We start from the raw sequence: 26346 nt of genomic DNA, 5'->3' as shown, positions 1-26346 counted from the left end.
TGTTTTTTAAATTTATCTAAATGTTAATGTACCACTAAGTTTCTAAGTTATTGAAAATGTAACATGTCAAAGAAAAGGTTGAGAATCACTGTCTTAGAATGAAGAAATTCCATTAAATTGCATCTATTATCTTTGATATTGATGATTTCTTTGATTTCATAATTTCCACTAATTGTAATTGTTCGAAAAGATTTCGGTTAAAAGCATAGTCCTAGAAGAAAATTAAAATAATTATTAAAATGATATAGAAGAAACGTACACTCACATTTTGGTTTGTCTTTAGTTTTTCAAAGATATCTTCAGGAATGTCACAATTAATTTCTGGTTTATTCAAATTAATCTTGATTCTATCCAAATATTCTAATTGTTGTTTCGTTATTTTATTGTTGACTTCATTTATGATTGAAGGAATTTTTTTTCTAAATGTTACCATTGTTTGTATTAACTGGGCAGCGGTAGTATGATCTAAAATGTAAAATTTGTATTATTGTGAATTTTAAACGATAACTTAGACATACCCATGTTTGTATACAAATTTGAATTTTTGTGGTTAGGTTAACAGTCATTCTTGGATATAAATACCATAGATAAATTAATAATTACTTATTAATCTATGATACATGTTGTCGATGACATCATTCAAATACATCAAATATAAGCAAATTTCTAATGAACAGTGTGTGTGCATGCGCCTTTGCACCAGTTTTTTTATTTTTAAAGTTAAGTTTAATTGGGCTGAAACTACATAAAAAACTAAATATACCAAAAAAACAATTTCGTGATTTTCTAATAATCCTTCTAAATTTGAGTATTGAATTTGATGATATCTTCCATCTTACACGTAAGACCGTGATTCCATCTTTTTTTGAGTCTCGTCTTGAGTGAATAGATAGGTAATATCTGAGAAAAATAACCCAGTTAGTGGTCTGTGGGTCACACTAACCGAAGAATCATTTTATACAATCTGAAATTAGGGGATATTTTTAATGCAAACTATGTACAGAGGATTTTGAATCATTTTTAGTACTCCACTAGCCTGGATAGTCTGCTGTCTAGATTGCTGAATAATAAGAGATACCTAAGGTTACTGTTTATCTGTGGGCTATCATGTCAGCTGATTTAGAAGACTTGTGATTGAAAATAACCTCAAAGTCAGTGAACTTAGTAAACTATAATTTTTTTATAAAAGCCATTGAAATGAAAATAATTATTCTAATTACCGTTCTTCTCCAAGCTTTTAATTTTGGTCGATGTCATTTAGAAGTAGTTCAAGACGAGGAGGTATTAAATTTGATACGAACTGAAAAATATGTTGTAGTATTATTTTCAAGAAAGTACTGTGAACCATGTGATAATTTTGAGAATGAGTTAACTTCGTTACGAGAAGATTTAGTAGAAACGTTGAATGCATGGGTGGTAAAAGTTGAAGATAGTCAGTTAAGTAGGTTATATAGTCCTGATAAAGAACCTATATTGGTATTTTTCCGACATGGCATTCCATTACTTTATGACGGACCTGTAAACGATGAGTACATATTACATACATTTACTACCAATAAGGAACCATTATCTAAAGAATTGACAGATAATACCTTTGAACATCTGACACAAGCTTCAACTGGTAATGCAAATGTATTTCATCTTTACGTTATATCTTAACAATAACTTTTTTTAGGCGCAACTACTGGAGATTGGTTTGTTATGTTTTATTCTACAGATTGTGTGGAGTGTAGTCGCTTACAAGCTAGATGGGAAGCAGTAGGTGCTTACATCAAGTCAAGAATCAACATAGCTAGAGTCAATAAAGGTGGAAGTGGTGCAGTAACAGGTAGAAGGTTTGATGTAACAACTGTTCCTGCATTTATTTTATTTAGGCAAGGTAAAATGTATCGCTATCATTTACATAAATATGATGTTGAATCACTGAGAGATTTTGCTCAGAGCTGGTATAAAAATGTTACGCCAGAAAAAATTCCTCTGCCCAAATCACCTTTTGATGATTTTGTAACAATGGTGGTGGTATATATGAAAGAAAATCCTTGGTTGTTGCAACTAGCATTAGGTACATTTTTGTTAGGATTATTTTCATCACTAGCCATGAAGTTTGTACAGAAAAAACAACCCGAAAAAAAGAAGTCTGATAAAAAGAGCAAAGAAAAGTCTAAAAATAAGTAAAAGCTTATAGATTTTTTAATAATATTTGGTAATTAGGTAGTTAAGACTGACACACACTGTTTACTACTATTACAATAAAACTTGACAAATTTCAGGGATAGTTCTTCAGTAAGTGCATATGCACCACAAAATTGATGACTCCTTTTTTACAAAAAAATTAATTCAATTCTGAACTGTTTTTTTATGATTGTTCTTATTTAAAAAATCAATTATGTCATAAATAGAACTTTAAATCACAAGACACTGATTATATGTAATGTGAAAAATCCAGCTATTTCCGTTGTCTAGTGTCAATAGACATATTCATTTATTGCACATCAGAACATATGAACTAATTGGTCAATCTCTTGCCTTTCTCACTGTCGCAGTCTAGAGCATCTTCCAATGTTTATACTAGTCTATGCATATGAAAAAAACAGGAATTTTGATAAAATAACAAATTAGTTTGCAATATTCAAAGACAATTAATTTTTTTATTTAGAAGAAAAAATAAAAATTGAATGTGTTGGTGGGTCATCCGCTAATTCGTCATCTTGAGGTTTTTCAGCAAATGTAATTGTTGATAAAACAACCTGGCTTCTGCTCTCTCAAGGAATGATGTCAGATCTTGCAAATCCTTCCATTTGGGCATTTTAACAGGGATGGGACCCTGATAAAGTTTTCTCAGTGTTTTCTCTCCCGTTTTCTGATTTCCTTCTTGTTTTTTTCTTAGGCTCTTCTTAAGCTTCTTAAACTTCAGCATACTGATAGGCCGAATCTGGAAGGGGCCCTTCGTTGTACTCCAATTTTGAAAATCAAAATTTTTGCCACAATCAATGACCTCGAATGGTGTAGGTTTCACACGGCAATTTCTTAATTCGTCTCTCCATTCATCTGGTACCTCAATGTAAGCTTTTTGGTTTACAAGACTCATGTCTCGATCACACTCGAGGTATGAATGTCCTCTGATCGGAAATATTACTTTCACAGTATCAAAACGGTTTTTTTGGTAACCAAGTAATATAGGAATCGAATAACCGTAAAGTTTTTATTTTGTCCTGAGCTTTTGCTAGTTCTTTTACTTCCACTGACAGGATCTTATAAAAGAAGTGATACAGCATGGAACAGACTTCGTCAGCTCATTTCTTAGCAACAGATTCATCGTAGGTGTAAAATTCAGATCTTAAATTTGACAAAATATGAATATTGAAACTAATGAAATTTAGTTGACGTTTATAGTAAACATCATTGGTAGTGATGTTTGGGCATGGCAAATTTTTTTGGAAATCCATGGCGATACTTTCCATAGTCAGAGACTTTGCGACACGTTTGCGGCAATTTCGCTTTAGATTATCAGATTTGTTTTTGCCAAATCATTGCTTGCAATCTTCCTCGTTTTATCATCCGGGATGGAATTTAATTTTAGAGTAAGTGAAGATATGTCGGCTTTCAAGGTATCACACGTAGGTACTGCAAGTGTCTTTGCGTAGATAGCCAAACGATATACTAAAGTTGCTTTCAAAAATTCCTCGAAAAGTTTCGTAGGAAACTTTAGCATCAGTGTTGCGATCAGAATACATTTTATGTAGTTTGACTATATTTAGATCTTTGGGCAGGTAAATTTTTTTGGAGTCTGCCAAGGAATAATGAATTTTTCGCTCTTTAAGACTCCTAATGAACTCAATCACTTTCTGTTTTGTGTCCTCTGAAAGTCTGTGAGGTCGTGTGTTGTGTTTTCCACGCATATCGACAGGTGCTTTCCCGGTTAAAAGCAACGACTCCCTTACGTATCTAGCTCGACGGCTTGTGATTCCGTGTAAAGATAGAAAAGCCTTCATACATACTGGAACATTACGAGTTGTGAAACCATATGTATGTATTCCACTTAATGTCCTTATTATTTTACCAGCAGGTTAATTGGAGAGTATATTAAAGAGCGAGTATTTTTGATGTCTATACCAGATGATTACTGGTTTGAATAAAATTCAAATTACTAACCGCTGTTTAAATGATTATTTTCTGATTCATTGTTATTCTTTAATTTAGACAAAACTTCGGATAAAACAAATAATTTCAGAAAGTTAAAAATTTAAGGTTATGCAAAATCATCGAAGTGAAACTGTCAATTGTCAACATTGAAGTGGCTAGAGTTACTCCAGAGCGTCCTGAAAGTGTTTTGCAGTACGGAACTGTCACTTTAACTACATGGAACACTCAAAACGCAACTTTCGGTATGTAAATGAATACAGAACGAACAACTTTCAGATGGCGTCGTCTAAAAATATTTATTTTCATAATTAACGAATAAAACTGAAAAAATTAATTGTGTCTCCATATTTTTTAATGTTCGAAAAATATCGATATTTTTTAGTCTGCAAAAATCGATATTTTTTAAAAATATCGATACGATATTTATCGATATATTGTTTTCGTTTACCATTCCTAAGCGGCGGCCGTATGGTCGGACCAAGTGGGGAGTCGAACCATCCGAAGTCGGATTAGTGAAGTTCTACTGTATATAGATAGCAGCTTTACTTCCTTTATTTTTAATTCAATAATTTGAATGTACGAACGCAGCGCTTTGTGTGTTGTATGCTGCGCACTGTTCTAACAAAGTTCACCTTTAGCATCAGATTGTGAAAGTGTTTGTAGTGGTAATAAATAGTGTGTTCAGTAAGAATACCATTAACGATTCTAGAAATTCCAACTTAGATAAGTCAATACTGAAATATTTTGATAAGAAATTGTTTACTTCATTTTTAATTCAAACGGTTGTCATTATATCGTAGGTAAATCTGATCTTAGAAATTCTAATCTTAAATATTGTTCTAATATTTTTTATAAACTTGTTTGTTATTAAAGAAGAAAATATATTATAATAATGTGTTTTTTTTTTACTTTCTATAATCCTCATCCGATAATTATATTTGCAATAAATTTCAAAGGATGCTAGTTAATGTTCACACACACAGAAGTGAATATCTGAAGAAAAGTTACTTATTCAATGCTCAGTCTCACGAATAATCTTGTATCGGTGAATTAAGAAAATTTCTTTCAATAAGGTTTGAGAAAATGTTAATGTTTTGAATGTTTCATTACACTGGCCGACAAGATTTTCGTAACACAGGCAAGACCTTTATTTTTAAAATGGAAATAACGCTCCAATAACGTAAAAAAGTTTATTAAGCCATAACACGTACCACTTTTAAATAGCTTAATTATTTCCGTTTACATTAGCAGGTATGTAATTTTATAAAGGGGCCGTTAATATCCATAAACTGTATGACTGAAAAAAATACCTGAACTGTATTATTCAGAATAATAAACATAAAAATAACATTGAAAGTTAGTGTTCTGTTGAGTTTCATAGTAAGTGGTTCTCTGTTCATAGTGCAAAAAGTAATTATGAAGACTAAAGCGATAGAACGAAGTACCACAACGACCGTAGCAGACAAATATGGTAGAATCAAAAATATAAGCTATGATCTAAAAAAATTGATTAGAGAAAAAAAATAATAGCTGGAATAAAAAAGGAGAGTCAGAGAAATAAAACAGAAAATTCAGACTTATGGAATATATCGAAAGTCCTCAGAGAGTAAAGGAATGCCGCCAATACAAGGAAGCAACGGGATAGCGTACAAGGAAAAAAAAGGAAGAAGCACTGATAAATCCAATGTAACTTCAGTTTACATCGAACGAACATCCCGACGTAGACATGGATACCTAGATGAGGAGGATCAAGAAACTCTAGGATTTGCAACACCGATAGAAGTAAACGAAATACTTAAGTTTACATCAAAGAAAAGCTCCGAGAATAGACGACATTTCAAATAGAGCGTTGAAAAACATGCCGAAACAGGCGCGGCATCGAGACACTTCCCATCGAGATGGAAACAAGCAGATATCATGATGCTAAGAAAACCCGGAAAAGATCCCACTTGTCCGCAAAACTATATGCCGATAAGTTTGCTACCTGCCATGCGTAAAGAGTAAAATCGCAGAGAGAGTGATAATGAGGGTTCTGAACGAACAATCAATACCAGCAGAAAGGTTCGACTTTAGGAGAAACCACAGCACCGAACAGCAAATCTTGAGACTAGTAGAATATACTACTCAGGGTTTCAACTAGGAAGAATCCACGGGAACAATCTACACCAAAACGCTCATAAAACTTCTGAGCACTTAGCTCAAAGGCAGGAATTTTCAGGTGAAGGTTGCAAAAGAGAAGTCAGAGACCAGCAGGCGGGAGTAGTTATGTTATTTCCTTTTGTGAACGCCCTCTTCTTTATTTTATATAATCCTATGTTATTTTTATTTTCTTTTATCTTATTTTTTGTGTGACCCACCTTAATACTATTTAATGTTTTGGTCAAAAAGTTAATTTGGCAACTTCGAAAATTGCCGTACCGTCGCATACGGCGCTTTTGTAATTTCCTATATGTAATAATAATATAATAAAATATCTTACTTGCCGTATTTAATGTCTTCTTACATTTCGTAGTATCCCCAAGAAAATTGTCCATTATTTCGTATGCAAACCATATCGGTTTATAAACATCGTCCACACCTGCTCCAGAGTTTTCTGATTTCTTAACTTTATTTTTATACACTCTGTAGCTTACAAAAAATGAAGTTTTTTGTTTTTCAATTCATCAAGAGGTACTTCCATCAATGCACTTGACGATTCCACGCATCATGGTTTTTAGTCGAATTTTTCAAGGAAAAATTAGACTATTACGGTAGGCATGACTAGAAGAAAAATGGGGGGCATATCATTTTTCCCATGTTTTGAGACCTCCTAAACACGATTATGATGGTTTTTCGAATGTCTGTAGTTTATATATATATATCTATATATCTATATTTAAGCTACAATTCTTATTTTCGTCTCTCGAGCAATTGCTATGGGTCCGATTTGGTTCAAAATTAGCATACATGGCTTTTTTGGCGGCGGATTGATGTTATTAGAGTTTGGTTGAAAACAAATGAATATTTCGAGGGGTCGCAGTGCAAACAAAGTGATTTTTGACCTTTGTTCACCTCTGCAGGTCAAACGAAAAGCGACTGAAAAATGAAATTTCACATGTAGGTTCAATTAGTTGCGAGATGATTTCCTGTCTAATGTCGAAACTTTCCATCTCCACCCCTCTCCATTTTATGGTCATTTTTGTTATATTTTCTTATTTTTTGGCCAGAAAAAGTTTAACCAGAGGGTTCGAACTTCGCATGCAAGTAGGGGTGATGTTGAAGAATTGTCTTTCTCAAGTTTAAAGTTTTCTTCTTCAGTTCTTCTAGCACAAAACGCCCGAAATCATTTTGATCGTTGTAATTGTTGAACTGGACCGCCTCCTATTTAACGAATAATACGAATATGATCGTTGCTAGGGTGATTTTTTTTACTTCCCATTTTCGAAATTTCTTGTCATTATGACAATTTTTTCTTTGTTGTCAATTGGAATTGAACAAGAGGGTTCGAGACCACCGGGTCTATTGAAATTATGAATTTTCATTCGAGAGAGAGAGTTAACTTGTGAAATGAAAAGTTATTGAGGAATAGCAAATTTTCCATATAAAGAAATAAGATTGAGAATTGATATCAATTCATTTTATGGAAACATTTATTTGTGTATTAGTTAAATTCTTCATTCGACGAAAAATTCGACTTTCGTGATGGAGCTCTGCTGCTCACGGCTTTTTTTAGTTTATTTTTGTAGTCTTTAAAATTTGTATTTCATAAAACCGGTTCCGCTTGAAAATATTCTAAAAACTTTAATTCAAGTTTGCTTGTTCAAGTTACGCTTATATTTATGCCTTGCGGTACACAACATGAACGCGAATGTGGAGTCAATAAACCTCGCCTGTTCTCACGTTCTCGCACTGTTCTCCATCTTTGCCGAAGAACAGCACGAGAACTTAAAATTCTCGCGAGTGTGTGGAGGGGCCTTAAAACATTTCAATTCATAACAAGAATGTTCACAACATGATATCACATCATTGCGCATCCCATCGGAGTCCTAAACAAGCATTATATAAAAAAGTTAGTATCGTGAAAGTGGCTGCACTGGATGTTAGACTGTTCTACTATATGATAAAGAACAGCCAGTAACCTCGCTTTTTAGTGTACTAGCCATGAGCGAGAAGGATGTACCAGTGTCTGTTGTGCAACGCATCAATATTCGTTTTCTGGTCAAAGATAACGTAAAATCCGCGGAAATTTAACGAAAATTACTAGCAATTCGAGGATGAATGCCTCTTGAAGACTCAAGTGTATGAATGGTGTTTCCCTTTCCGAAAAGGCCAAGAAGTAGTGGCAAACTTAACACATGCGGGCGCTACAGAACAAGTGTTACCGATAAGAATGTGAGCATTGTAGATAAACTTATTTTGGTAGACCGACGCAGTGCTGAACGCGATATGACTGAAGAATTGAGCATTAGCGCAGACTTCTGAATTTTGAGTAGAAATTCACACGGGAAGTTTGCGCGCGTCTCCTGCAGTGGTAGGCAGAGGAAGGAGAAAATTTATCGCTCCGAATATTAACCACACACGAGACTTGGGTGCACCACCTAAAAAAGACGATATTGTGAGATTGCTGCAGTTGCTGAGTTGGGAATCACTGGAACACCCTTCTTATAGTCCCAAGTGTCAACATGCGACTAGTATTTATTTGATCCATTGAAAGATTCATTTCGCGGACTGCGATTCGAAAGCAATGCGGAGGTAGAATCCTTTGTGCGCAAATGGTTACGTGATCAGCCGACTGACCCTCGTATATTGGCGGTTTGTATTTAGGCAGTCTTTAAGCTATGTGACTATTTTTGACAGAAAGGGTACACCATGTATAAAGTTGCATATTTGACAAATTTGTCATAACTAATTTTCAAAGTACGCAAAACATTATGGTTTCAAAATTATTGCAATATACTATAATCTACTTGTTTCTACTACTTGTAAGGAACAGTTGCTGCGAGTGGAAATTTGAAACACAAGATTATGTAAATTTAAAAATTCCTAAACACTATGTGTTATCAACAAAAATTGACAACTCAACAAGTTTAGAGCAATTGAAAGCAGGTATATATTTTAATGTAACCCTGACCAAATATTTAAGGTATACTGTTTTTGTTAAACGAAGAAAAACCACATTAGTTAATAGAGGAACAAAATTTATAATCTTCGAAAACAGTAAATCACGAATATCTCCGGAATATCGAAAAGATCTTCTAGAAGGATTTGTTACAGAAGAAAAATATTCCAGTTATGTCTTAGGTTACTTACAAAAACATTATTTTTATGGAAAACTTCAGGTATTTGATAAAATATTTTACTTGGAACGATTAGAAAATTACATTGATGTATTTCCCGAGTATTCAAATGTCACTGAAAACGCAATTGCCTTTGAAAGATTTTACGTGTCTAAGGAGAACGATCGAAATTTCACAGACATGAGGAGAAATGTACATTCATCTCCATCCTTTGATAATAAATATAGGAATGCATCTAAATGGGTAGCAAAAAAAGGGTAAATATAATTATTTTTATTAAAATCTTATATTAGGGCTGTCCAAATACGATTTGGAGGACTGCCTTTAGTTTTAATTACTATGTAATGGAAAGAAAAAATGCTTTTGTTTAAATAATTTGATACATTCAAGTTATAAAAGAAATGTTAGAATTTTGAGGATGTTAGTTTTCTCTTCCAACTAATGCATCAAATAAACTTAAATATTTGTTGCTAATACTGAGAGAAAGAATGCTTATATTTTGACACTATAAAGCTCATGTTGAGAAAACTATTTTTGACCAAATTTGTTCTTCTCAGCGTTTCGTTCATCTGGTAGGAAATAGAAAAAGTCCTATCAAATTTTTTTTGGTAAAAACGATTTCATTGTAAATCACTCAATTTCAGATGAATGTCTGGTCTGCCCTATTTACATTCTAAACTGGAATTAAAAAAGGCGGAGGGAGAAATGAAATCTATCTCCTAATTTTTTTAAAATCTATTTTCGAATACTACTGTTATTATATATTTTACATTACTTATATTTTATTTGTTGAACCACGTAATTCCTCAAACTTTTTAAAAATGCTCTCCACAACTTGAAAATCATATTAAACATTTGAAAAGCTTGATTTTATTTCTAAATCCAGGTTTGTTGACAATAGGGTACTTGCATGGTTTGAGAAACAATAGTTTCGATAGTTACAACTTTTATTATAATTTTTTTTAATTCCTTGATGAATATTTACAGAGAGAAATATCATGAAAAATTAAAAAATATTGAAGGTAGTTTAAACATTTCAGTGAGGCCGCCATATTGCGTGACCTCATAGGTATAAAATAAACACTGAACAAATGATACAAAGTAGAAACGACAGTCATTCTTCCGGTTATTCTAAAATAAGCGTTATTATTAAACATTGATTAGGCTGAAAAATCGTATATAAATCGTGCTTTATGCCAAGATGTAAAAATAACACGACTAAAACAAAATGGTTTGAAAGTGTTATTTTAATATAAGAACCAAATTCATTTTATTTTGATATTTTATAGTAATTAAGTTTATTATGCTTTTAATTCTTAATGTGATTATGTAATAATGTAAAAAATTAACCTATAAAAGGTTTATTCACTTTATTTTTTTTATATAGAAAAACGTTTTACTTATGCGTAACTAATAAATGAAAACTGTATTATAACAGCATACGCTACATTGCTCGTAACGATAATCTCGTGATCATCAAGCAGACAACTGCTCAATGTTTTGATTTAACCTATGAGGTCACTACTGAAAATCAATGTTAGCAACAGGTCGCGACCGGAAAACTTTGTAGCCATGTCGCACGCGTCAATGGCAGTATTTGGTAACACGTGGTGTGCTACATCACATGCTACAGGTTGCCAATTGTTTCTTAAGCTACCATTATACTAGGATGCTAGCATCCCACTTTGAGTCGATTTTATGTTGGGATGCTAGCATCCCGGACTGCTATTTTATTTTAATTTTTGCCAGTCGTCAATGTGGCCTCGTGTTAAAAGCCTGTATTTTACATTGTTTGATGAACTGTGCAATAGTGAAATAAGATTTTTAAATTACTTTAAAATGTCCCTTCCTTCTTTCAAAGAGCTTCTAGGCTACATCCAAAGCGACATCTTTAAACGAGATACAAGATTCCTCAGACCAATTTCACTCGAAGAGAAACTAGTCATAACTATGATCAAACTGTGTGCGCGCGCATATGTCAAATAGAACGCCTGCTTGGATGCTAGCAGCCTAGTATAATGCTCAGCATCTCAGCCGGGATGCACAAAATCGAGCCTCCGGGTGGCTGTTTTAGCATCCGATGCTGGCATCCCTAGTCTAATCGCTCCCATTTGATTTAATGCCTCGCTAACCTCCCAGATGCCATAGTCCCGGATGCTAGCATCCTAGTACAATGGTAGCCTTATGTGTAAACCTAGTTTTAGAGAACATGCAGCGTACTACACGCTGCTTAATGTGGCCCCAATGGAATAGTAGCCTTAAAAGTAAACCGAAAACAATTAATAAATCTCATTTAGCATAAGTGTGAAAGTATATAATATACATATTTTTATAAATTGCAGAAGAGTTTGCTCTTTATTGGTAACTTTGGACTATTCATATATAAACCTAATCCATCAAATGAATATCGATTCTGCCATGCAGCAAGTATTATTAGCAATAGACGAAGCCAATTCTTTATTCCGTTCCACAGATTTTGATAATGACAGCTATCCAGATAATGTTGGATTTCTTATCAAGTACTTCGCCGTCTTTCAAACACCAGATAACAGGAATTTGGTTCCGCACTACACAAAACAGGCAGTAGATGGTAATTTTTTTACACAAATGTTTCCAAAAAACTCGGCCCTCTTGTAAGTTGTATCCTCTATTTGACAATATCGGAGGAGTACTGTTTTTGGTTTTCTTTTTTACATTACATACAGTGTGACTCTTTATAACAAATTTTGTTAAACCATTCAAGAACGAGATTATAAATGTTTTATTTCAGTTTTCAGAGAAGATATGATAGTTTTTCTTTAAAGATATATTAAAGAAATATTTATTACATTTATTATCTTTAAACCTAATCTCACAGTTATGAAAGAACACCCTGTATCAATAGATGTGGGAGTGAAGCTTTAATTTTTAATAATTCTTAGAATAAATTACCAGAAGTGAAACTTAGACAGAGAAGTATTCGAGAGTTTTTTTAGCATATTGTGACTGGTAGACAGCCGCACGCCACTTACCGGCACCGGTCATAATATAAAGATGATAGATGGCAGGTAGCTCTTTTATTGGGTAGCAATAAAATTATATCAAGTGTCGTCAATTTTTAAGTGTATAATTTTTCCTCAAATCCTTACTCCAGAAACGATATAATATTTAGTGCACGCCATGCAGGTAATTCCAGTATTAGCTGTGATGCAGTGGACAATAAAGAGAAAATAATTGATGAAAATGGCACAGCATCATCTTGAAATTGTCGCATTGGGCATCCGAAAACCGCCATTGATTAATAAATTGTAAAAGCCAGTATTTCCACAACATCAATGTTTGATCTAGTCTACTCTATTGACTTCTTTTTTTTTAAGGAGTATTTTAGCATGTGAAACATCTGGAGATTTTGAAAAACGATTTGGAGCTTGAAGCACTTTTATGTAATTGACTTTTTCATCTTCTATGGTAAATGTGACTGGGTTGGTTGTTAATTTTAGTGTTGTCATTTATTTACTTTGCATTTAATTTGACTCATTTTACTCAAGAATTGCTGGCATAGAATGTTGCTAAATGCCCAAGTTTTTTTCTTTTATTGAGTAGGGATCAATTTTTTCGTATGGTCTATGACCTTGTCATAACATTTAAGAGTTGATTAATTAATAATTAACGAATATAGTAAAAGTTTTAGCATTGGTACAGTGCTATAACAATCAAGGTGACCGAGATTTGAGATATGTACCGGGTGAGCAACTTAGAACGGCCGTCGGCCATATTTCAAGAACAGAATATATTACAGCTTCAGGGAAAAAAAATTATAACAGAAGTGGCCCCGAGAAACACTGACAATTATTTACAGATGTCGAATTTTGATGAAATAAAAAAAGCAAAATTTTCTAAAATTTCTAAAAATTAGGTGGCACTTTATATACGATAAGGAAATTCTGCAACAAATTCTACGCGGCTTTAATTTCACAAGGGGGAGAAGAGTGGAAGGCTTTTTTGAAAAAATGCCTGTAAGTCCAGCTCTGTACAACCGATTTTCATAAACTTGATGTGGTTTGAAAGAGATATTTAGTCCAGTCATTTTAGGTTTTATGTGAGGAATAATTGTATACATCTTTATTTGTTGTTATTTTCAGTGGGTTTTGGGTTCTTTGTTGTTAAATGATGAAGAAATGATACTTGTTTTGATTAACAAAACTCTTGCTGAGCAATCGTAGGATTGTTGCGCAAGACTTAAAAGTTCTTAAAAATTACAAATTGTAGCATGTTTGCCTGTCACAATTTTTGTGTCACTGCTTCACTATCACTTGAACATATGAACATGAACTTGAACTAAGAGTGCTTGTCCCCTGCCAACTTAACTAAATTAAAAATGAATATAAACATGGCTACCAACTATATAAAACAAAATAGTGTGAGATAGGTGGGAAATAGGGAAATTGAAAGTTTATTCTGGATGGAAAGTTCTTACATTGGCCTACCTGTAGTTGTGCTCATAACAAACTAAGCCATGTAACAAATCTAACAATTAACAACTTGATAACTAAATACGTAATTAATGGTGTCATAGGTGTTCAAAATACCGTCCATCACTTTTTGTATATGAAATGGGTGTATAGGACTTCAATTTCAATTTCTTTCAGGAAAAAAATTCTTATTGCTTATTGCTTTGTGCAAAAGCTCTTTTAAACAACATCAAGTTTATGAGAATTAGCTCAGCAGAACCGGACTTACAGGAAATTTTTCATAACAACCACTGTTCCCCATCTCTTATTTGACTTAACCTTATGAAATGAAAAATGCGCACAATTTGTTAAAGAATTCGATTATCGTATATAAAGTGTCACTTAACTGGGTACATTTTAAAACATTACGCCCTCTGGTAGTGAACCTAAAATTCTGAGGCTAATTTCCGTGTTTCTTGTTTTTCCCCCGAAGCTGTAATGTAATCCGATCCTAAGATATGGCCGTTCTTAGTTGCCCACCTGGTACATTAAATAATCTCAAAATATTAATTATAATGGTTTTTTAGGACGTTTTTACATAAAGATGTTTTCAAGATTCAGTTTGATCAATGATGTATGTCTAGGAATCATTTTTACTGGACAATCTTTTAAAAATGATATTGTTGGTATTAGTTACACGGCTGCTTTTTTGAAAGGTTTCCGACTACCAGTTGGAGGGATATGTGATAAACCAGATACGAATCCGTACGGTCTGAATCTTAATACGTTAGCTGTGTCTGCTAGAAACCAATACGGTGAATATTTATATGATATATAACATAGTTTGCTATTTATCGAGGAAAAATAGAAAACCAAAACAATGATCAGTGCGTGATCAGCACGTGAAAGTCCCTGGCGAAACACGGCGCGGCCTCGTTATTGGTCCAAATCGGTGGCACTATAATATACCATAAATAGAAAGCCGCTGCAGTCAGATTGTTTATGTTTGTCTGTTGCGTAATTTTCTTAAGCATGCCTGACACGGAGACAGATGATAAAGTTGTTGACATTAGCCATATTCCGCATAATAATAGAACTGAAAAGCTTCATTTCGACACTAGCAAAAAACTATTGATTGTGAATATTTATAAAAATAAAATGCAAAGGAATGACAACAGGAGTGTTAATGACATTAAAAACATTTTTATGGAATTAATCAATAAATTAAACAAGAAAAGGTTGAAACCAAAATCTGGAATATTGTCATTGATGTGGAAGTTGAGCCTCTTATTATAAATGTTGACGATAGTGGATATTATCTGTTGGGACATAAGAAAATGTATTTATTGAGGTAGAAAATGAAGATTTTATTTTAATGTTTCAATACACAAATTTTCTTTGGATTTCTGTATTAGGTGTTAGCAATAGGATTGGATAAGATAAAAATTGGAATATTATCAATGCCTGATTTTTAAATGAATGTGTTCCATATTTTGGCCTTTTACTTTATATTTATGTTAAACTTCACGTTTACATTATATATTTTTGTAATAATAATTGTGCATAATTATTTATAATTTCTATTATTAATCTGCTGTATGAAACCGCTAATTATTTCTTTAAGTGCCGAGTGCGGTCCTGTCACATGCTCGGCTTTGGCGTTTTCAACCCTAACCACGTGCACTATACGTGAGTATGTTTTGGTTTACTATTTTTCTTCGATAAATAGACTTAAGTATCTAAATTAAGGCTTTCTCTCCTCTCTACCACTAAAAAAATTAACAAGGACGAAAAATACAAACATGGAATATGCATATATTTTTTAGATATAATCAATTCACTTCTTATTCAATTACTCAAGCTAATTTATACAGATTTTCAGTTCTACATTGAAACAATGGGAAAGGCTAATAACCATTTTATGGATATTGTCTTGTACCAAAGTGTAAACATTCTATTAGAAGTTCACAACCGATTCATGTGTCGAAATCCTAGAACTAAAGATGATGTAAAGCTATCAACATATAGTAAGATACCACAACTGTATAGAGTGACTGATAGGTCTTTGCATTACATATTATTAATGCGCCCAAAGATTTGCATCCTATCAAATAACAGGACACTCTTATAAGCTGATCATTTGGAGGAAAAAAGGGATGATTTCTTTCATGACTCCAGGTCTGAAACAATCGAAAATATTTCTTTCCTATTCCACCAATTGGTCTCAAAAGGCGCTTTCATTGAACAAATACGAGATAACGAGAGTTACTGGTATGCTTACTGGAAACTGCCCGGTGAGCTACCACCTGAAGAACATGGAAGAAATTATCGACAGCTCCTGTTGCTTTTGTAAAGAACCAAAAGAAACCGCCGAACACCTTCTTTGTGAGTGCGAGGTAATCCATAAAAAACTACGTTACTTACATTCATGATTTTTGAAGCCAGAAGAGGTAAGCTGTACAGCCCCAATACAGGTAGCTCAATTTGCAAAGTCGTTGCTACCCGTCTGGTGAATAGTCCGAAGTACACAATAGATCAATAGGTTAAATTTTTAGTGAGGTAGATTCACAACCTTACACACTAGCTCATCTAATCTAACTATTAAAGCTACCAAAAAGTATAGAAGACAAAACAATTTACCACAATAATTTATATTACTAAATTGATACAACACGCTTATAGATTTAAGTTAGGTTCATTGAAATATCGATTGATTGTTTCATTTTTGTATAATTTACTAATTTGAACAAACTCGATTCGGAAACTTTTCTTAAAATACTACATAATGTAAATACTTCAAATATTTTGTTCTTTGGCTTGAAGTCATCACAAGTTCGGAAATAAAAAGACTTACCCTTTGCGTAAATAATCTCTAAATTGGCGGTGTTCTTAAAGTAGTTAACGTAGTAAGCGAATTTTGTAACATAAGTATGATTCTTCTTTGAAAAATTTAATTTTGTGAATATGTCTAATTTTTTCTCGTGATTTTAGGCAGAAAGGTTCCCCAATTCATATTTGATTTGAGTTTATGTCACGAATTGGGACATAGCTTCGGATCTGATCATGATTCAACGAAAAATTGCGCCGGTTATATAATGGCGCCGCATACACCGGTGGATCAAAATAGGAAACATTATATTTTTTCGAGTTGTAGTAAGAGGTCTATACTGAAAACGATGAGCCTGAAAGGATATTGTTTTGAGGATGACGATACTCCATACTGCGGTAACAGTACGTACCGATCTAAAAGTCATTTTATTGATAAACTTGTTTTTTCTACGTTCATGCAACAAACACAACTTTATTGAAAATATATTTACTTGAAAAAGTTGATCTTTTGATATTTATTGCACTCATCTGTTATTATAGTACACAGGTTTTTGATCAAGACAAAAATAAACATTCAAATGAGCGAAATAATCAGTACTTTTTCTGTGAGATTATAATGAGCTTCAAAGAATTGCGGATTTTATTTTATTATCTATCATATTTATTATGTACAGTATTACGAAATTACTAGAAAATGCATTCTTTTCTAAAATGCCATATGATTCTATAAACACAAACGTAAAGGCAGCTTGACATAATGCAACACAACGTGCAAGAAATTGCATGAAGTCAAAAATAGAGTGAAATGAATTAGAAGAAAGGGGTCAGTGAATAAATGGCAATAATGATATCTGCAATTGCCTCGCTTGTGGAGCCTGATGGACAGGTTAGTTGGTTCGCAAAAAGTAACTAGACTTCTCCCTAGAATCGCAACTTGCACACAAGAAAAATGGAGAAGAGAATCAAGACGCAAGAAATATTGCGTCTTGCATTGCATTGCATCATGTCAAGCAGCCTTACATGCATCAAACATACGAGATCACGACTACTATGATTTGGATAATGCAACTCTGCAGTTCTAGAAATGTGAGTCAAACATCAATTTTGACAACTAAACAAAGTTTAAAAATGAGTATATTGGAAAAATAGATGAAAGTGATGAAGAAGAACCAGAAGTTGGTGAAATAACAAATACAGCGTTATTACTTATTACCTAGTAAATCAAGAAAACTATATGAAATTCGTTATAATCGTTTTAAAGAGTTGTGCTTCGGTAAAATATATACAGAAAATATGCTTCTTGCATATTTTTCAAAAAGATCGAAAGATATTAAATCCTCATCACTTTGGTCTGATTCAATGGTGAGAGCTTGCCTTTCTACAAAAGAAGATAATAATATTAAAAATTACAAAAAACTAATGGCATTTATGAAGCAGCAGCAAAAAAGTCAAAAGTATTTATTAGGGGACACATTTATCAACTCCTGAAAGAAGCTCCAAGTTCCCAGTATTTGTTGAAAAAATTAAGTCAGTAATTATTATTGTTTAGCTTTTTGTAGATTGTAGATAGACATTTTAAAATTAGTTGTTGTAGGTCGCTGCAAAATTGAGTATTGAAGACATAGAAGAAGAATATTCAATATCAATTGTAAAAGTTTCACGTTCAAAAACTGACAAGGAACGAAGTTGTGTCAATAGAGGTGAGGTTGAAGAGGGTGAGATACACGAAATTACATCCCAGTCATATAACACATAAACGTTTTTTCTCAATTACCGAAATGAAAAGTGCACTGCTTCAGGAGGTCATCCGCAACACTTTTTACAAACGAGACGGCAAATGGAAACCGTCAACAGTAGCGAAAGGATACGTAGAGCAATCACTTGCAAACAAACTCAATATTACAAATATTTTAAGCTGAAGAAAATAACAATGTACAGATACCAAGTACTAGTACATTCAGAGAGGTCACAAATCAAGAAGTAGAATTAAAAAATAATTCACTAAGAAATATTAATATTGAAAATTTCAGAAATTGTACATTTATTTAGTTAGTTAAGTTAGAAGGTAAACTAACTTAGTTGGACTCAGTCAGAGACTGAGGGGTCTATGAAGACGATAACTTGGTTATCGAAACGCGCGTCAAACAGTGTAATCGTGAGTGTTGGTGTAGTAGTGGTGTAAACAATGTATTCAGTATAAGTTCCTAACTTTCTCAATGTTAATTAATTATTAAATATTTTGCTCTTAAATTACGCTTTTTATTTTTCTACGCCTAAATAAAAATTTCTTTTTTCATGAACGTAGAAAAAATATTGTATGCAATTCGTGCAAAAAGGGTTTACTGCACTCGACGTGTTGTCAAACTCGGCCTAATGGCCTCGTTGGATAAGTTTACGTCGCATGCAATAAATAATTCCTTTTTGCACTTGTTGCATAATTAACTATTATTAACTACTCATAAAATAGTTTTCTTGAAAACAAAATTTTCTTTACAACATTTACGTTTTTTTCACAACAATTTTCAGAGAAATATCGTTTGTGAAGAACTACAGAGGGTGTCTCAGTTTTCATGTGTGAAAATTCGTACGCCTCAATTTAACTTGTTGGGACTAGTACGAGTAGTTCTATGAACAGTTGATTTATTTTCTTTTAATCAATCACATTTTGTTTATTGTCGACATAATACGTATTCTTGTATTGTTAAGACCTTATTGGCAACAAGAAAAATAGGTGACATTGAAGAAAAAGATACAGTTAATGAGCGAAGGAAACAGCGTTGGTTTAATTGTTTTAAAAGTGGAGATTGGACGCTCGATCGCGCTTGGGTCGTCCATCTGTGTGGGATATTGAAGTTACAAGGGAAGCAGTAAAAAACCAACTCAGTATCAGATACCATTCATATAATCGTTAGGTGAGATCTATAAACGTTGTTGAATTTTGCTACACGATTTAAGCGAAATGCCCTTCCGAAAGATAATCGTTTTACTTGAAAAAGGTATTTTATCTGGGTGTTATCAGTGTTTATAAAAAGGACAATTACAGAACCCGTCGCAAAGAAAAGTGGATTCGAGCGGTAGGTCTTGTGTGTCTAGTGGAATTATGGTGTAGCTCCTACGAAATAATTCCAGTTGGACGAGCTATCAATACCGAGGTATATAAAGAACGGCATATATGAGGTTTTTTTGTAGGAGAAATATTCAGGTTTTGTTAACTGAAAGCGGATTGTCTTGCAAGTTTATAAGTAATAGAGTATTTCTGAAACCAAAAATGACGAACACCTGATGTAATATAAATATTGATTTTTAGACATTAAAGAATCGACAGAAGAATGCGATTGTGGAACTGTAAGAGATTGTCGTTCATTTGATGTATGTTGTATACCACACGGAAGACCTAATGCATGTCAAATTAAGAGAGATGAAGGGTATACATGTCATCCTTCGCAAGGATTGTGCTGTACTTCGGAATGCCACTATGCAAATCTTCAAAAGTTTGGCGTGGTAAGACACAAAAATGATTTTTTTTACTCTTGAATGAATTATTAATGTAAGTAACAGACACGTAGATACTACATTACAAGGATTGCTACATAAGTTTTGAGGATATAACTTTATTATTTTTCAGTAAATACTCCATTAAGAATATTAAGATCAATATACTTTTGCATGCGTTTGAACCAATAATTGTCGAAGCATTTTTTATTATCGGATACACTTTTTAATAATTTTACATTACTAATGTTTATATTATTATTATGACTGGCAGCGTAATCAGCAGTACAGATTTCTTAAACCTATAATGGTTAGTTAATCTATTGACAATTATTTTATCATCACCGTTGAGTACAGCCACATCCTCAATAAAGGTCTCTTCCTTATTGTATTTCTCGATGTTAAGTAGAATATGAACAAAACGATGTATCATGAAATGGAAACTGGCCATCTTATATTGCGGTGTTTTCTCCTGCACGTAGCGGTGTTTTATCGTAAATACATCGAATTCTAGCCTATTACTATTCCTAATTACTAAAGTATCTCAAAACCAACTATCCATTATTTTCCATTTCGTAGGTGTCTACGTCTACGTATGCCTTTTTCGTATTGAATATGGCGAAAATATCATCCACATACCTGTACCATACCCTGGCGAAATACTGAAACTCTTGACTGATTTGCTTTTAAAAATGACTCATGAACAATTCAGCCGTAAACGGTGATAGGCTGTTCCTTCGTCTTGTTTGTAGAATTCTTTGTTGTACTAGTAATAGTTTTGTTCCATACATATTTTAGTTAACTGTAAATATTCTTCAATTACATCAGCTTCCAAACTATTAGATCTAAGTAAGTTCTAGAGAAAGTGGAATGTAAAATTGTTAAAAAAGGTATCCAATTGAGAAAAAAGCACTATACTACGGTCAATAGAGCACAAAGTGACATGCTGCTGCGTGTAGCCTCCGCCTTCCGAAGTGTGTATGGGGTAGCACTCCAAGTAATTACGGCTACGGTGCCCATTGATCTCTTAGCCCAGGAAAGAACATCCAAGTACAAATCGCTACAGAATAGCAACGAAGTTAGAGAAAGTTCCCTCTCAACATGGCCAACTAGATGGGAAGGTGAGACAGTAAAGGCCCAATGGACCAAAAGGTTAATACCAGACATCAAGCCGTGGGTTAAGTGCGAGCACCGCCAAGTAGACTACTACCTGACACAGGTCCTAACAGAACATGGCGTCTTTCGATGTTATGCCAAACGGTTCAGAAAAGACACCACGGATAGATGTATATACTGTGCCGCCATAGACACTGCCGAACATACCATTTTCGTATGCTACAAGTGGAGAGAGGTCAGAGACAGGACTTGCAGACAGCTGGAATGCGAGCTCACTCCAGACAACATTGTAGAGATGATGCTTGACAGCTCAGAGAACTGGAAATCGGTGCAGAACATGGCTAAGAGTATTCTCAGCAACAAGGAAAAAGATGAAAGACAAAGACAGCAGAGAGAAAGGAACCCGAACTCCTAATCCCGAGAGGGGAAGGGAGACGTAGGGTAACAGGAAACCACTGATAGCCCGTCACTCATGAAGTATGTTCCAGGAACGATGCCATAAGTGACAAAAGGGGCCGTAGACGACTAGAAGGACACTCCAACCGTCCGAGCCCCTCTGCAAAGCAGGACTCCGCAGAGGTGGTGAATGTTTCCCAGCAAATTGCTGAGGAAGTGTGACAAGTCGTTTAAAAAATAATAATAATAATAAATTGTTGGATGCATTTGAAAGCATCGAAATTGATAAATGCAAAACAAATTAAAATGGACAAAGGGTTAGTTCCCTACCGCCCACTCTATATTTTAGTAAATGTAAAGATTCTCGATGGAATTAATTTTCGCGGGAGTTTTATTGGGTTATTAGGGTTTAGTTTACCTTCAGTCTCTGAAGTAAATAAGTACTAGTAGGTACATTTAGAGAAGTCACAAATCAAGAAGTAGAATTGAAAAATAAATAAGAAAAATTTACTTTAAATATTGATGCTAAAAATAATGCCAAGTTAAATTATTCCCAAATACTAGTTCCTGTCTTTTAACTAAGTTGGAATTTCTGGAACCGTTGGCGATATTCATACTGAATACACTGCTTGCACCACCACTACACCGACACTCACAATTACACTGTCTGACGCGCGTTTCGATAACCAAGTTATCGTCTTCAGAGAATGAAAGTAAACTAACTTAGTTGGAGTCAGTCAGAGACTGAAGAGTCTAGAAAATGGAGCTGCTTTTTCGTAGTTCTTCAGAAAACTTACACCAAATAGATTTCCTTCCCATGGCTACTTATTTTGCCACAAATAACGATTTTGTGACTGTGACATTTTTTTCTTCTGATATTTCTTCATCTCCTCTGGTGTTCCTAATAATTGCTGGACCCAGAAATAAATGTTATCATTCATTTCTTTCCTTCCATTTTTATTATAGCGATTCTATCTGATACATACATTATTATGTATTGATTCATTGTTATGTTTATATTAATTTTTGTTTATTTACCTAATCTTTTACTTTTTATTTTTGTGGTGTGCTAAATTTGTTGCTATTATTTTTAATTCGTTCTGCGTTTTCCTTGCCCCTTTATTGGTTATGCTCCTTTTCCCAATTTTATTTTTACAATTTTCCTATGTTTTCGAAAAATTCGACTATTACGGTAGGCATGACTAGAAGAAAAATGGGGGGCACATCATTTTCCCCATGTTTTGATGAGACCTCCTGAACACGATTATGATGGTTTTTCGAATGTCTGTAATGTAATCTATATATCTGTTTAAGCTACAATTCTTATTTTCGTCTCTCGAGCAATTGCTATGGGTCCGATTTGGTTGAAAATTAGCATACATGGCTTTTTTGGCGGCGGATTGATGTTATTAGAGTTTGATTGAAAACAAATGAATATTTCGAGGGGTCGCAGTCCAAAAAAGTGGTTTTTGACCTTTGCTCACCTCTACAGGTCAAACGAAAAGCGACCGAAAAATGAAATTTCACTTGTAGGTTCAATTAGTTGCGAGATGATTTCCTATCTAAGGTCGAAACTTTCCATCTCTACCCCTCTCCATTTTATGGTCATTTTTGTTATATTTTCCTATTTTTTGGCCAGAAAAAGTTTAACTAGAGGATTCGAACTTCGCATGCAAGTAGGGGTGATGTTGAAGAATTGTCTTTCTCAAGTTCAAAGTTTTCTTCTAGCACAAAACGCCCGAAATCATTTTGATCGTTGTAATTGTTGAACTGGACCGCCTCCTATTTAACGAATAATACGAGTATGATCGTTGCTAGGGTGATTTTTTTTACTTCCCATTTTCGAAATTTCTTGTCATTATGACAATTTTTTCTTTGTTGTCAATTGGAATTGAACAAGAAGGTTCGAGACCACCGGGTCTATTTAAATTATGAACTTTCATTCGAGAGGGAGAGAGTTAACTTGTGAAATGAAAAGTTATTGAGGAATAGCAAATTTTCCATATAAAGAAATAAGATTGAGAATTGATATCAATTCATTTTATGGAAACATTTGTTTGTGTATTAGTTAAATTCTTCATTCGACGAAAAATTCGACTTTCGTGATGGAACTCTGCTGTTCACGGCTTTTTCTTTTTTTGTATCCAATGCTTACGCGATTAGCCGATTTCTAAACTTAATCTTTTTTTCTTTAATCTACCATGATTTTCCTATTTTTTGTAACTAACACTGTTATCTGCATACACGATTAGTCGTTTTCCTGTTTTCTCAGATGTTCCTTACGTATTTTTCTTAAAAAGAAATCAAAAGTCTTGACAACGAAACAAACTTGTCTTACACCATTATTTATTGAGTTCCACATACTCATAAAAAATATGAGAAAGTTTTATACCTACACTTGAAAATTAACACAACAGAATACAGCACGCAACAGTCAATAGTCGCTGATGGGGGCTGATGACGTGCAGATCATGGCTATTGCTCTTAACATGCTATAAATCGTATATGTACAAATTTTTTACCTTACAGGAAGACAGTTCCTCGCAAGGTTCACTAGCTCTTGGACTAAAAGGCGCCCGTTTCAAACCTGTAATCCGATTGTATGTGCATTTTCAAAATTGTTGTTTTCAGGGGAACAGAACGATAATTTTGAAAGTGCGCATGCGATCCTTCCTAAACTGATTCGGTATTCCACCCGCGAACAAAGCTAATAATACAAATATTAAGTAGGTTTATTTTTTAGGAATGTAAAAATTTTGAAATAACATGTCCCTGTGCAAATAACAGAACAAAATGTACTTGTGGTATTAACGGTTATTGCCGTGGAAACATTTGCCATAGTGACGAATGTACAAGAATAGGTTTAGAAGAATGTCCATGTCCCAAAACTGCAAATACAACTAGTTGCAGAACCTGCTGTTTTTCAAAAAGTAGCCCACATTTACCCTGCTCATCAGCAAATGACATAACAAAAGTTTTGATAGATTCAGATTATTCAGTATTTAAAAAACTTCAATCCTATGTATCCAAACAATTGATGAATATTAAATATGGATTTTTTGAAACATATTGTCAAAATAATGAATGCGTGAAACTTTATTTTAAAAATGTTAGTGTTGGCAATTTCTGTACATTGTTTGGTAAATTAGGAGATTGTGGTAACAATGGATGTGAAATACACAATCAACCACCGATTTACAAAACGATACAAAGAAGAAGTATAGGTACAAATAAAATTAGCAGCCTGGACACCATTTTGATTGTTTTATTTTTTATTCATCTATATTCAATAAATATATCATATTAAACCCATTCAGCATATTATTTTAATTAATATTTTTAGAACTATAATTATTATTTCACTAAATGTATTATAGAAAAGTATATTAGAAATTCTTATTGACAGAATTAATTTAATTTTCAAGTTGAAAAATTTTATAATTCTGAATTATCCTGATGTGATATTTTCGATCATTAAAATTAACTTTCCATCACTGAATTAATTAATTTGTCATAAGAAAAACATTACAATTAGGAAAGATGCCTTGATTTCAAATAGAAGAAGAAATTTTCAAAAAAATTTAAGGTCCTCGTCTGGAGTTTCTTCTTCAAGGAGTGGTTTTCGGTCTTAGTTAAAGTTTATACAGGGTGTTTCTAAATGCGACGATATTCAGGAGGTGTTTCATATGAAATTAAAATGGGTTTTTCCTATAACAAAATTTCCTCAGCCCAGGCCTTTTCCGAGATATCATACTTAAATTTGGTGACTAAAATTGAGTTTTTCTAAAATTTCAGTAATACTAGAAACTTGAAATTCTGTGATTTTCGTGTATTCACAAAGGACTAACCAGGGGTATTACATTTCCAGCATTTATTATGAATTATGCATTATATTTCATATATTTACCGTTTATTTAAATAATATAAATTATAGTGTTTATTTTTCCCTCTGCAGCTAATGTTTTTGGAAAAAAAATTAAGAAGCAAAATATTTTTAGATGAAATAAGGACTTGAATTATAATTTCATTCCATATAACACCAAGTGGGGGTTATCGTTTTCCACTTATAACTGAAATCTTTTTATAACAATCAAATATGTTTATAGAAACCACAGATATTAGTCTTTCAAAATGGTTCATATATTATCACATACCTTGTTCATATGCACATTTTAGACATATTTTTAAAATTTTATAATTGATTCATCATTGTATACATTAATTCTAATAACTAAATTTTAACAACGTAAATTCTTAATTTCATATATGTAACCCTTCTTATTCATAAATTTTTACATTAAACATAACTTCTTTTGAATAAACTCTCTCTAACTATTTTCTTTGAAATTAGAAGTTGATGGTTTTTTTATAACAAAATCTATCAAAATTCTGACTGTTTCTACCATATTTGTAATATTTTTATATAGACAGTTTCTATAATTGGCAGCTGTTCCGACTAAGGAAGACAGAATGGCCACGATTTCTCTATTCTCCGAGGTTCCAGCTCGGTTCTGCGCATTCTCAAGCATGCGCAATATAGATAAAGTGTCTCGAACGAGAGAGAAAATTAATATTGTCGGCACCGCAACGTAGGGACGTTTTTTCCCATACCAACTGTCCATATAGGAGTATTATTTATATGGTTTGTACGATAGGACAAGACT

The 26346-nt window shown here is 33.3% G+C and overlaps 3 protein-coding genes across 3 annotated transcripts; 2 read left to right on the top strand and 1 right to left on the bottom strand.

Moving 5' to 3' along the window:
- Nucleotides 1-654, bottom strand: LOC130446270 (uncharacterized). Its single transcript, XM_056782404.1, has 3 exons — nucleotides 519-654; nucleotides 266-465; nucleotides 1-211 (listed from the first exon to the last, which is right to left on the bottom strand). The coding sequence occupies exons 1-3, from the start codon at nucleotides 520-522 to the stop codon at nucleotides 113-115; spliced, it is 303 nt and encodes a 100-aa protein (XP_056638382.1). The 5' UTR covers nucleotides 523-654; the 3' UTR covers nucleotides 1-112.
- Nucleotides 655-795: 141 nt separating this feature from the next.
- LOC130446269 (thioredoxin domain-containing protein) lies at nucleotides 796-5040 on the top strand. Its single transcript, XM_056782402.1, has 2 exons — nucleotides 796-1621; nucleotides 1676-5040. The coding sequence occupies exons 1-2, from the start codon at nucleotides 1198-1200 to the stop codon at nucleotides 2173-2175; spliced, it is 924 nt and encodes a 307-aa protein (XP_056638380.1). The 5' UTR covers nucleotides 796-1197; the 3' UTR covers nucleotides 2176-5040.
- A 717-nt stretch (nucleotides 5041-5757) lies between these two features.
- Nucleotides 5758-24989, top strand: LOC130447125 (disintegrin and metalloproteinase domain-containing protein 10-like). The gene is made up of 7 exons (XM_056783782.1): nucleotides 5758-5925; nucleotides 5989-6143; nucleotides 11762-12009; nucleotides 14437-14664; nucleotides 16841-17080; nucleotides 19986-20179; nucleotides 24426-24989. Exons 1-7 carry the CDS (start codon nucleotides 5758-5760, stop codon nucleotides 24987-24989), a joined length of 1797 nt encoding a protein of 598 aa, XP_056639760.1.
- Nucleotides 24990-26346: the final 1357 nt, after the last annotated feature.

The sequence above is a fragment of the Diorhabda sublineata genome, chromosome 7, assembly GCF_026230105.1.
Source record: "Diorhabda sublineata isolate icDioSubl1.1 chromosome 7, icDioSubl1.1, whole genome shotgun sequence".
NCBI classification, from domain to species: Eukaryota; Metazoa; Arthropoda; class Insecta; order Coleoptera; family Chrysomelidae; genus Diorhabda; species Diorhabda sublineata.
The sequence above is the reverse complement of the archived record's forward strand: the minus strand, read 5'-3'. Positions and strand labels throughout refer to the sequence as shown.

Excerpts from the sequence above, each read along its gene's own strand:
- LOC130446270 (XM_056782404.1), bottom strand. Across the intron at positions 212-265 it reads AACTAAAGACAAACCAAAAT|GACTATGCTTTTAACCGAAA; the intron begins GTGAGTGTACGT and ends ATTTTCTTCTAG.
- LOC130446269 (XM_056782402.1), top strand. The coding sequence starts at position 1,198 with ATGAAAATAATTATTCTAATTACCGTTCTTCTCCAAGCTTTTAATTTT. Across the intron at positions 1,622-1,675 it reads TCTGACACAAGCTTCAACTG|GCGCAACTACTGGAGATTGG; the intron begins GTAATGCAAATG and ends AACTTTTTTTAG.
- LOC130447125 (XM_056783782.1), top strand. The coding sequence starts at position 5,758 with ATGCCGCCAATACAAGGAAGCAACGGGATAGCGTACAAGGAAAAAAAA. Across the intron at positions 6,144-11,761 it reads CTACCTGCCATGCGTAAAGA|AAGAGTTTGCTCTTTATTGG; the intron begins GTAAAATCGCAG and ends TATAAATTGCAG. Across the intron at positions 20,180-24,425 it reads ATCTTCAAAAGTTTGGCGTG|GAATGTAAAAATTTTGAAAT; the intron begins GTAAGACACAAA and ends TTTATTTTTTAG.